The sequence below is a fragment of the Rhipicephalus microplus genome, chromosome 10, assembly GCF_043290135.1.
Source record: "Rhipicephalus microplus isolate Deutch F79 chromosome 10, USDA_Rmic, whole genome shotgun sequence".
NCBI classification, from domain to species: domain Eukaryota; kingdom Metazoa; phylum Arthropoda; class Arachnida; order Ixodida; family Ixodidae; genus Rhipicephalus; species Rhipicephalus microplus.
Genome location: NC_134709.1, coordinates 11,674,499 through 11,687,365, shown reverse-complemented (window position 1 = coordinate 11,687,365; position 12,867 = coordinate 11,674,499). Strand labels below are relative to the sequence as shown.

The 12,867-nt window shown below is 41.9% G+C and overlaps 1 protein-coding gene across 3 annotated transcripts; it reads right to left on the bottom strand.

Annotated features, from left to right (window-relative positions):
• Window positions 1-935: 935 nt before the first annotated feature.
• On the bottom strand, window positions 936-12,787 carry LOC119181496 (BTB/POZ domain-containing protein KCTD9). Of its 3 annotated transcripts, XM_037432751.2 has the most exons (11): window positions 12,554-12,787; window positions 12,289-12,410; window positions 12,137-12,180; window positions 11,183-11,258; window positions 10,480-10,676; window positions 9,565-9,632; window positions 8,349-8,447; window positions 6,133-6,282; window positions 5,526-5,631; window positions 4,321-4,454; window positions 936-3,090 (listed from the first exon to the last, which is right to left on the bottom strand). In XM_037432751.2, the coding sequence occupies exons 1-11, from the start codon at window positions 12,629-12,631 to the stop codon at window positions 2,977-2,979; spliced, it is 1,188 nt and encodes a 395-aa protein (XP_037288648.1). In that variant the 5' UTR covers window positions 12,632-12,787; the 3' UTR covers window positions 936-2,976. The 3 variants fall into 3 exon arrangements, with proteins under 3 accessions (XP_037288648.1, XP_037288649.1, XP_075731151.1); XM_037432752.2 differs by lacking the exon at window positions 8,349-8,447; XM_075875036.1 differs by lacking the exons at window positions 12,137-12,180; window positions 12,289-12,410; window positions 12,554-12,787 and adding an exon at window positions 11,968-11,990.
• Window positions 12,788-12,867: the final 80 nt, after the last annotated feature.

Below are 12,867 nucleotides of genomic sequence, written 5' to 3'. Positions count from 1 at the left end.
CTTGTTCCTGTTCATCTATTGCCCGTGGCGCATACCCACTGTGGGAGATTGGCCAAGAACTGTGCTTGCCATCATTAGGCTTCAAGTGTGCTCACACTGGCAAATGTGAGATGGCAATGTTGCTGCCACCCGTTTTTAAAAACACGGCTCTTCAAGCTTTCCGTGGCTCTGGGTAATGCGCACAGGAATTATCAATTCCTCATCATAAACAGGTATGCGCTCGCTTCGTTCTCTTCAACCTCTGCTTCGCTCCTACAATGCATGGGCCGATTCGTTCGGCGCAGAATACTAAAACTGTGATGGGCGAGTCTGTTACATGACTGAAAATCATGTAACTAGTCGCATGAATAAGTCGCATGAGATCACATAACGAGTCAAGTGACTAGAAATCGCATATCTAGTCATGTGGCTAAAATAAGGTAACACACATAACAACTAGTGACATGCCTAAAAATTGCGTAGCACCACCCATGAGACTAAAAAACTCGTGACACGCTGTAACTACTCACTTGACCAGAATTATGCAACACCACATTACTTGCCCAACTTTTGAAACATTTATTCCCAAAGCTTAAATCACGTGATATTGCGTAACAGCTAGTCACATGACATATCTAGCCAAGTCTAGCCCTACTTAGTACTACTGGCAAAAGCTAGGTATTACTCGCGAAATCTTAGAACCTATCTTTCTTTTTGTCTGTCGTGTTTCTCGTATGTACGGTTCTAATACAAGCTAAGTTAATAAATGACCAACTCCCCCAAGTTACAACACTTGGCAAAACTTAGCTTGGTTGAACACTAACTTGACTGGTGGTTCCAGCCTTGTGGCACAAGTGCAAATTGCATACTTTTTTTGCTTTAGCAAACTGCATTTTCTTGAAAACATGATTCAGGAAAGTGGCCGATCCTTGAATCAATGACAGCTGCACCAAATATAGATTTCTTAGAGTAAAACTTTATTGCCACGCAACCACCACTGCACACAGATATGCAAAAAATAAAATACACATCTTGAGAGACATCTTAGTACTAGGTAACCGTATTGTTATGAAGGTTAACATGTTCACAGACTAGTTATCAATTTGTTTGCTAAGAAGACCATTTTGGAGGCTGGCATGCCAGGCTTGTGACACTGGGTATAGTATACTATGTATAGTGTTTATGGATTGAAATGAGCCGTCAAAACTTGTTAAGTGTTGCGAGTCGCATGCCCAGTAGCCCGAGATAACTGCATCATGTTGCTAGAAATATTGTAATGTTGACTCTTATCCAAGTGTTTCCAGTCGAAATTATGCCGATACAGCACAAAGTGCACTTGATAAAAATGAAAGCATGTAAACCACAGTTGAACCCCTTTATAAGAGGCACGCTCCAGGCAGCAATTTTTGTCTTTTATATGAGATGTTTCTTATAAGGGTACCACTTATGCATTTTTTTTACCAATCCGTATTTTACTGTAGGCACACTGGTGTCTTTTATACCAATTTGTCTCTTATATCAGTGTTTCTTTTAAAGGGGTTCGACTGTACTCGACCCCAAATTGTCACATTTCGATGTGCGACCTCTCTACATTTGATCTTAGTCTGCACGTGCATGGTATTTAGGCGAGTGTTCACACATGCTGTAAATACCGGTCAGAAACTTATGGCAATGTACGGACTAGAAACGTGCAACACTATAAATTTATTACAGTGAAATTTTACTGTGGGAATAAGCTACCTGGCTGCTTACAATATGATGCAAGAGAATAACAAAAGTTTGGCAGTATCCAAGTGTACAAGTTCTCAGGATGGAATGCACAACAAATGTAAATGTGTATCGATGTAACTAGAAAATGTGCAGTGCTTGCATGCCTAAGCTCTAATTGCAAGGCAGTTCACACTTCACTGTAAAAATTGTGAGGGAGCACGTGTGCCCAGCCTCCCTTTCCCTTTTACGGGAGCGACAGCCTAGTTGTGGGGACATGACTGTCCCTTCGAGAGCCAATAAAGCCCCTTGCAAAGGGATGGAACACCCCCGTGGCCAGCGCTCGCGATCCCCCTTTTCTGGCGCACGGAACTGGTATCCCCTCCCTCAGTGAGGGAACGCAGTCTCATCAGGGAAGGGAAACTGGGACGGTGAAGAAAACCAGTGTGCCGACGACCGGATGCCCTCTGTGACATCGGCCAAAAAGGAAGAAGGTGCAGGCGGAGTCGCCAACGCTTGGCTCGCCACGCGGGCCTCCGGCAGACGGCCCGCGGTGCCGTGCACCGGGGTCCCACTGTGAGAGAGAACCGTTTGCGGCAAACGCTACCAGCCGAAGAGACCCGCTCAATTCTCTTTTGCCGCCACCAAGCCACCACTGGTCGGCAGTGCCTGGCTCCCCCACAGAATAAGCAAAGAAAAAGCAAGAGAGAAGAATTGTGTGCTCCTAAAAAAAAAAAAGGAAATAAAAATGGTGTTGCATTTTTGCACTTCCCCATTCACACACATCAATTTATGTAAGCCGTTTGAATATATTTGCTCTGAAAATAATTCTGCTAACATGTAATATGTAAAATATCTGTAGCTGGTTAAGTACTCCCCTGACTTTGTACTTATTAATAAAAAAAAATATAAGCAAGTACTTGTGAATATAGTACTATTCAGGATTTGTCTACATCTCAAGGATGTCGCACAAACCAGTCCATAACAAATGTACTTAACAACTAAACTTCCTCCAACTTTCTGTGGTTATTGCTATTATAATAGTCAACAATGCAAAAGCAAAGAAAAAAAGCAATGCAAGCAAACAAATGTAACGCACGAGCTTGGGTCACCAAGATCACATGTAGCAGCCGGTATCTAGTAGGAAAAATATCACTAATAAACTGAAGCAGACTGGGTAACTGGGTAATGCCTCTAGAGGCCACCTGTTAAATCCACCACAGTGAGGAAGTCCACCGGGAAAATGCATCACTGCTTTGCAAGGGCACACACACACACAGACATCAATCATCAGATGGCCTGAGCCATGTGCAGTGGTGTTAACATCAGCTCCATGACTGCATCCTTGAGGTTGGCACCACGGAGGTTTGCTTCGTGCAAGTCGCTTCCGGACAGGTTGCAGTTCTGCAATTTCAGTACAGGCTGACGTTAAACGACAGACACACTTATGTAACCTTTGCTGCATAGACAACAAAATGCACCAGAGCTAAGCCAAGAAGAATGTCACAATATCGCATACAGACACACCTATATAGTACTACCCGTGACGTATCAAAAAAGTCCTGTGAAATTGCCTCACAGAAAGCGCTAAAGCTTAAAGAACAAACATGTCACAACATTATAAATGTACAGCAGTTGGTGCCTAAACACAAGTTCAGCACTTGTGCATGACATCCTGTTCATTTTGGTAGTGCTGAACAGTCACTGATGTAAACTTACACACTAGTGCTCGGACAATGCTGTGTTTGTCTACTGTATGCTTTACCTCGATCCTTACGAGATTCGCTTATTGTTCGGTCAAATAAACTTTGCAGTATTGTTAATATGCCATTATGTGTTCTATACAGCAGTATCATTCTTCAAAGGCTGTCGTTAAAAGCAGAGGAGCAGAATGGTAAAACATTGTGACCGTCACTTGCATTTATTTCATAAACATAAATGTTTAATTGAGTTAATCAGGGCTTACTATAGAAGAAAATTGAGATCGCTTGCCATATCTAGAAATATACCTCACTAGAGAGCTTGGTAATGTATTCAGCGCGTCTTCCATCACAGCTACTCTATTTACATTGTCTCTCTGTCTTACTAAGCAAACCTACGAAACAAGAGCCTCCTTTTAAGTTCTCTGGCAGGTCTGATTTGTCATTTGTGATGGAGGAAAGCAGTTGATTACGTAGTATGTACTGGGTGATGTTTTTGATCAGTGAAAAACGAAATGACTGGTACAAAATGAGTGATCTAAACAAGACTGAGTGATATCGTGTGTGTGACAACACTGTCTGGTTTTCTTTATAGCTGACAGGCGGGAGGTTTGTACGCACAACCTATGTCTGAAAACTATTTCCGTGCTCTGGCAACACTAATGGGAAATAGGTCTCGTAACATTGTTTCAGTATGCTCCTGCGAGTTGATACGTTGCCGTGACAAGCCATTTTGAAATGATTTAATAAGCTCTGCATCTAAAACTTGGTCTAAAATTTTGATTTCAGTTCAGAGTGCTGAGCTTATGGTCAGCTTTGTGCGCAAGTTTCAAAAGGGAGCAGTGGAAGATTGAACCGAACAATGACAATGACACGATGATACAGGAGAGAGACAACGCTGATTGCAATACATGATGATGAAAGAAAGACGTGCCTCGAGATCAGCACCAGCTAGAATGGCTTGGCGCAAGTGGCAGTTCTGCAGATTTGCGTTCTTGAGAGTTGCTACTCTGAGGTTCACCCCAGCCATTTGGCTACCATCCAGGTCTGCATCCTTCAAGTTCACCCCTGAAACACACCAGGAAGACTGAATGAATCGCATGCCAAGATCGTCATGCAGCGCTTAACACACTGAAAAAAATGCAGTGTGTTATCCAGGGTCGTAACTAGAGGGGGGTTGAGTGGGTTCTGACGCCCCTTCAAAATTTTTCATACTTTAGCTTTTGTGGTGATGCCAAAGAATTTACACGCCTTCACATTGGCCAAAGTGAGCCATTTGACACATAAACACCACCCGAAAAAAAATTTCCGAGTATGGCCCTGGTGTTAACTGTTTACAGCAATATGTGTATGCGTAAAGTGATCTGTGCTTTATCCTGAAGCACAAACCAGAAAATGCATGTGCTGACTACACTTACTTCACATTCTTGGCATACATTCTTCGCAGCTACATTCTTGGCATAAAACACTTCAGTTGACTATTTAGAATCTGGTTGGTGCTATAAATATGTCGAAGCTCACAGTATCCTGCAACTGAGAGCAGCCAATGAAGTTCACTACATACTGATGGTGAAAATATGCTGTGTTTCTTGTGGATGAGCCTACGAGATTTAGAAGACTTGCAATGTAATGGAAATTCCAAATTTCTTCCAAGTCTTAGTACTATGCAGTAGCAAATAAACTATACTGTATGTCTCACTCAGCAGCATTATTATTAAAAATCAAATTCCCAAGTACCGATGAGCCAGTGCCGCATCGTTAAGTCAAGCTCTACTGAAATAGGTCGTTGTAATACTGAAAATATAAGTTTAGGTTCTGTTATATTATGCCACTGCAGTGTTCTAGTGAATTCAATGTACTAAACGATTTGCTGCAGTATGACATCATTGATTTCTTACCCTACCTGCCCCATAAAAATGGGGCGTTCAGGCACTGCAACCTTCCCATGGTGCCCTCCATAAGAGAGTCGAAAGCTGTCACTTAATTTCAAAAGATGCCATATTTGTACAGCTATCGTCTGACCCATGAATGTAACACTGATAATAATATTTACCGCAAAAGAATAAAAATGTTTTTATCCTTCCACCCTGCAGCTGAAACAATGTGCGTACATGCAGTGACAAGGAATGTTCCAGTTACCTTCCAGGTTGGCGCTGTTCCCGGCAGGGTCCTCCATGTTGCAAGAACGTAAGTGGGCTGCCTCCATGTTGGCGCACATCATTTTGGCTCCAACCAGTTGTGCACCCTAGTTGAGAACAAAATAGTCAAGTGGCGAAAACTTTTAGAATGTTGTTTGTGTGCTTTCGTAAAGTATGTATGCCGATTCAGCAATGTCATTCCATGAATGTTAGTACCTAAGCAAGCGGGGATTATGGAACTGCACATCACGACTCGAGCAATAACCTTCTCCTCCAGTTCGGCTTGCTTTCAAGGATGGCGGTCGCTTCAAAATTTATCCGGTGATCCAACATCTAAGCATGTTCGGCGACTGCGCTGCGCTCTTTGTAGAGCTTCCGCACATCGTTGGCGTGTTGCTTCAGTCGTTCTGGTAGGTTTTTCGTCTCGCCGATATACGAAGAGGGCACTTGGCGCACGGAATTTCGTAAACGTCGGATTTTTTTATAACATTTGTTTAAAGTCTAAATCATCTCCCTGTGCGATTACTGCATTTCTTCTTTCAATATCTTGCTGGGGTCTGCCGTGCATTGCAAGTGTGAACTTATAAGCTGATGGCCCACTTGCTCACCTCAAGGTTGGCCAAAGTGAGGTCCGCACGCTCGAGGCAACAGTAGCTTAGGTTGGCCCACGTTAGGCGACACTTGCGCAGGTTGGCCCACTTGAAGTTGATGTGCCGCAGGTCCAGCCGGGACAGGTCAGCACCAGACAGATCCACACCCTAGAGCAAATAAGCAGCTTTATTCTCACTGCACAATACTCTGCGCAGTCACTTATACATTTCGAGCAATGAACTTTGCGAATCATTGCTTAAATTGCTTTGTGGATAGTTGCTCCGTTGCTTTTGCATTTGATTGTGCTAAAGATGTAAGAGTTGCATGAAAAACATTTGTTGTCATCTCACTGACTTATACAAGTCAAATGAAAAAGGTTTCAACACTTGAGGAGCATGCTGGGCTAGTTGTAATACCGAACTTTTATGCATTTCCAGCACTTAAGTTAAGAAAGAGAACAAAAAACATGCAGACACGGAGAGAAAAAGGAACAGTAAGAATGCTGGACCAGCGCTTTGACTATTTCTTTTTTCCTCCTATGTCTGCACGCATGTTTTTCTTTTGCGTAAGCACTGGAAATGCATCAAAGTTCATGTTTAAGCACCATGCTATTATTTCCTATCCTTAACACTTTCGTGACCGCAAGAAATTTGGCCGTTCTTGAGTAGTCTAGAAAACCGTATCTTTTTATGGCACCCAAAGTTACTGATCTTAATGTTTATGGTGTCAAATTGTACAGCTTGGAGTTATCTTTCAAACACGGTCAGTTTGAAACGACAGGTTTATTAACAATAGTACGAAAAAAAATCATCAAACAAAAACATTGTAAACATGAACAAAGACATTTCATAGAATCATCAGTACTGCTCTACAGACTAAGCATAAAAAGAAATCGAAATTACATTTTTTTAAGTGCAAGGAGCACACACAATGATCCTGTAAATATAAGTGCTGTAAATACAAGTGTTTTGTGTACACAAAATAACATTACACATAGTGTCTTTCATGTTATTGTGCCACGCAGTTTCGCGATGCGGTAAAACACAGGCTTGCTACGCATGTGTCACAGAAAACACTTGCTTTTCTGTTCAACTTTTCTTTGTTCATAGCATAATTTCCAGTTCGTGTTTTTTTTTGACTGGTGCCGTTAGTTCTGAGGAGCTTTTCGTGTAGGAGCATCAAGATGGACTGTGGGACCTCCAAAAACCATTTCTCTTGCTGTACGTCGGCTTCTGAAAAATATGTGTCCAAGCATATGTGTTTTTGCATAGCTCTCCAATAACTTGAACAGTAAAAAACAAAAAGTCGACAGCGCTCACGAAGCGCTGCGCGGCACTATGTAACGCGGCTCCAAGGTTCACTCCCGCCTGCCTCCGTGCACAAAACTGCACTCTCTGTGCTGGCGCCGGCAAGTGGTCCTGCCCGAAGGAAGTGGACGCCCTGCAGATAAGAGCCCTAACATTAAGAACACATCGGATCAACTTACACCGATGTGCGCAGGCAATAACGCGGCCCAAGCACAAAGCTAAACTCGCCGGTGGGCGACCGCCGATGTTCCGGGGCAGTTTGACGAACTCGGGTCATCTGCATTGAAGTCAAAAGTGTCGATGCCGTCTTCCGAGCCTGTGCTATTTTCATCATTTGAATATTTCAGCCCAGATGCACGAGAATCCCCCGAAATTCGCCGTTTTCGTGAAGAGGTCACACGCGACGTTGACGCCATGATTGAAACTCTGCACGCTCACCATCGCATAAGGAAAGGCGATTTAAAATCCCCACGAGGTGAAAAACAGAAACACAGAAGCGAAACTGATAAAATACTTCTCCTTTTACACGTTGGATGTCCAAAAAGCGTTCGAAACAGGGCAAATACTGAAGTTGTAAATGTCGAAAACATACTATCGATGGGGATAGGCACGGTCACGAAAGTGTTAATGATACCCTGGTCATATGTAAGCTTTCACAGGGAAGCTGATCTCAGCGTGAAACGAGAATGCATGCCCAAGACAGGCAGGCACAGGTGACTGGGCTATTCCAGGATGGTCTAACATTAAATGCAGACACATGACAATGGCTTCAAAAGCCAGAGGCATTTAAAATGTAGTGGCTCCTATTGATGCACCACTTTTTTTTTTGCAGTTGTGCAGAAAGTTACAAGACTTTAAGAACGTCACTGCCAACTGGGAAATGGGGCACATTGCAAAGGCAGTGGAATGGCACGGGATATACCTGCCTGAAATCGCAGTTCCGACAAGTGGGACGTTCTGGTGAGGACGCGAATGACATCTTGTCTTGTCAGTGGAAGGCTGTCACCGGGATCGCACTCGCTCTGCTGTTGGGGCAGAGTAATCAAAACGATTTTGTATGAATGACCAGGCAGTCACCAGATCCAGAAATTTGTCCTCAACTAGCAGTGACAGCTTCAGCTGTGCAAGTAGCGCAGACGCAGAGCAAGGAACCTGAACGAAGACAAGCTCTTCGTTGGCGGCAGTGCAAGTACGCATACTACCTCGTATATAACTAAGGAGAGTAAGAAAAGTGGATGGAAAAAAAAGTGAGCAGATTTTTCTGAAAAAGCAGGCTACGCTGTAATGACAACAGTAAGATTACTTTTCATCTACTGGAAGGTGCTAGCATGTAGTAAGCTCTAGTGTACATGCACACCATAGTGCATTGTAGAGCTACGAAAAAGTCTGCACTTGTTTCTAATTAAAAGTCTAGTTGTGTCTAATTTAAAGTGGTACAATTAACAATAAAAAAACAATGATAAACTGGGGAAGTAAATCTCTGCCACTTTGGAAACAGTGCCGGCCAAAGGCATGCTAGACAAGTAACTTCCACAAAAGCAATGCTGCTCTTTGATAGATAGTTTCTATTATTACTATTGTGTCTGGCCAAAGCATAATTAGGCTCTCAAGAAATGAAACCCACGACAGTGGTCTGTACATGTAACTTCAAGCAATTCCTTCGCAGTGCAGATGTGAAACCAGTATATTCTAGGCAAAAACTTGGGTACCTGCAGCAAACATCATACTATAGCAACATCATCATCAGCAAACAGCATACCATCATCAGCAAACAGCATACTATAGTCCAAATCAAGCTCAGCAACAGAGCTAACTACGACCGCATGAATAAAAATTATACTGTGAAATCTTTAGCAAATTCATAATGTATAAAAGTAGCAACACATGGCAGTGTAATTTTATAGAATTATAATGTTGGTGTTGTAGCGGTAAAATTGGTAGTATAGTATTAGTGTTGTAGCTGTAAGATTGCCTCATTTGTTGAATAGTGAATTTCTTGTATCAACATATGGAAAGACAATGTGAAAACAGAGAAAATACATCACAAAGCATGGCACAAAGATATCTTGCAGCATTGAGTGAGTTGTAACATTCTGTGGCAACACATAGATTGCTTCATATCTCAAACGGAGTGCTGTTTACCTGACTAATCCGTTCCAGCTCTGGAATAACGGATTCGATTCCGTAAAACTTTGCTTCTTCTAAGACACCTGTAAGTGTAGCATGATATATTAATGTCGATTTCTATATTCATAAATGAAAACGTAATTTTCGCAAATGCTCTTATAAGACCAGAGATAGATGATCAGAAAAAAAAATGAATCACTAAAAAAAGAACAAATAGGACATGTTGAGGAGTGAAATATTCTAAGTGATTAAATTAAACTACAGAAAAGCAAACACCAAATCACACCGATCTGACCTTTCTAAAGCAGCACGAAACATGATATTAAAGCATAGTTATTGGAGGCTTACGTATATGCATGAACGTGTTGCCATTCCCAAATATGTGGACTAACTAAGAAGCTTCTAACCAACATGTAACCGATTTCAATACTGTTACAGTGATAGTAATTAAACAAGGTAGCAGCTTTTTGCCTGATGCACTTACTGCATCTGCTAAACTGGAAAAGAAAGGTTTAACACTAAATAAGTATACAAAGTTTTAAAGAGATGCAATCGGGCTGATGCTAGCCAAACAATAAATAAGAATAAACAAGCATTTAGTCTGCAAAAAAAGACAATCTTACTGAATGACTGAAAATTATTGAGCAGGAGTGACCTACTTCATGTGTTCGCTTAGAAAGTGGTACTTTTGAGAAATAACTGCAGAATCACCAGGAAATTCAACACATACATCATTTCATCTCACTGAAGACTACATTATGTGTTTTTGCACCTTGTGCACATGAAAGAAATGAATGGCAACCTATAATTTCAAACAGTGAATTGCTGAATTGAACAAACTATTCAACTGCATATTCAAAATTTTGAACATCTGCACATTGCTATTATTCACGAGCGCAACACACTAACGTCATGTCTCGTTGCACTCACCTCGTGGTGAAACCCCTCGATCGAGAATAAGCTGCCCGTGACGAAGGTAGTTGAGCAATGGTTCAAAGTAGGTGGGGCTTCGATCAACCAAGTAAGCCCCGTGGCGGTCCTTGGCACTTGGCCATACAGTTCCATCAGCACCTTCACTGAACAGACGCCCGAGCATAGAATCGGGCTCTTTGGAAACCAATGTGCTCCTGAAAAGACAGCGAATTTTTTTTTTTAGTTTGAGCCATAGATTTTTGCACAGTAAATACCAAATAACTAGGACCATGCTGATAGTAAATTCAATCCTCATGCAAGGGTTTTGTCACACTGTATAAATTATTTTTGGAATTCATTCCAAGTCACAATCTTCTACATTGTTTTGTAGTAAGCAAGAAGCAGGTATCATACACTGAAATTATGGACTGCAAATTAGGTCATGTACTTTGGTGAATTTTCATTTCAAATGAAGCCAGACTGCCTTTCAAATCTCTTCAATTTTGGTGGAGACGCCTAGTACAGACATACTTCGTGTTGATTCTCAAAGATTCTAATTACCTGCAGACTTGCCATAGAAGTATACATAAGCAAAGGAAATTATATTTTGTGGAGTAAGAATTATCTGCGTAAGAAATAATTTGTTTGTCAATTTCACATCGTCAACTCATAAATGAGACATATCTTACAATATATAGCTATTATGACAACAGAAGGTTACCTTGTGGTGGCAAAGTGCTTTCCACCAACGTTTAGCAATACCCAGTCTGGCTTTTCAGGGGCTAGGGACTCTGGTGCTGCAAAAAACATGTCTCTAAATATACACATGCACGCATGTAATAATAAAAAGCTGAAGTAGACCTGTCCAGTTTGCGTCAAATGAGCAGCAGTAGCAGACTCTAGCAGTTTTTTAACAACTATCAGAGACATCATCAATGTCTCAAAGGGAAGCAAAAATTGATGGTGATTGTTCCATGATATATCGAGTACGTCATCGAAAAATCTTATGTAGGGACGGCATTCTGTTGTTTTTGCTTGGGACAGACATATACATAAACACAATGGTTGACACAGATGAATAAAATAAAGCAGTGTTTAAAGCACAGTGTTAAGAAATATGTCCACTTTCGATTTGTTTCATTGGGCAAAGAAACAAGGTTAGCCAACTCTGATGACAACTGTTGTGGACAAATGTGTCCTAGCGATTATACTACTGTAGGATGCCATTCTGCACGGAGAGCTTGTTTTGGTTTACTATAAAAAATGCATTACTGTAGTGACAGCCTCAAATGCAGACCTTAGTCTTCAGCATGCCATTGTGACATTTCATTAACAACTGATGGCAGACGGTAATGAATTGCGCAATAAGGTTGTGTGCAAGGAATAATTTGGTTGTTAAAGGCAACGCCCCACCGTCCTGTTTTTGTAGTACTGTGTAATGTGATGCGACCGTACGCAAGTTATAATAATATAGGTCGGTAATTGATAGATATAATCTGTACTCACAACCACCTTCATTTTTACGAGAAGCGAAGCTGTTGTAACGACTGGCCCGCTGTCTAAGGTTCACAAACGACAATATGGCGCGCGGACTGTTTACATTCGGATCTCGAACGTGCTAAACACTCCTCCGTCCACTTGCTTCTCAATCGCAGCGCAAATCGCTACTGCTTACCAATGAAGCTTTCGCCGGATGAAACGAACAAGGTTTCTTCGTCTCTGCAAAACATTAAGCATCATCGATACACCGTTAGAAACAATGCAAACAAAACAGCCAGGCACGCACTACGCGAAACGCAGTAGTCTTTTGCGGATGTCAATACATGCCTTATTAAACACGTATCGTCGATCTCTCCACCTTTGCTAGTAAAGAGCCGTTTAGCTTGGATTCCGAACTTGGCAGCGATGGCTTCCAGTAGCTCGTCTAAAGTCCGAGGAACCAGGAACACCTTTCGATGAAAAAGGTGTCAAATTACCGATCACTCGTGAAACGATTTCGCACACGAAGTCGCTAATAATTAGCCACTAGATGTTCCTCGCTGGATCGTTTCAGACGTACAAAACGAAAGGACGATGGTCTTGTTTCACTTACCCTGCCATCACGACTTGTTCCGTTTCGGTACACAACGACACGCGCGGTCTTTTCTTCCGCACGATGTTCGCTTTCCATTGATAAAATGTTAAGAGTAATGAAATCTTTTCACTCAATTTACAAGCGACATAACGGTTGCGATCGAATCGGGGTAGCAAGTACGAGCACTTTGCAAAATAAGCAGAAGTTCTGTCTGCAAGCGCAGCGACGATAGCGGCGACTGGAAACGGCTGCGTATCGGATTGTCTTGGATGCGTCAATACTGTTAACAGTTGTTTGCTCAAGCTCAAAAATTCCGTGTTAATTCTTTTGTA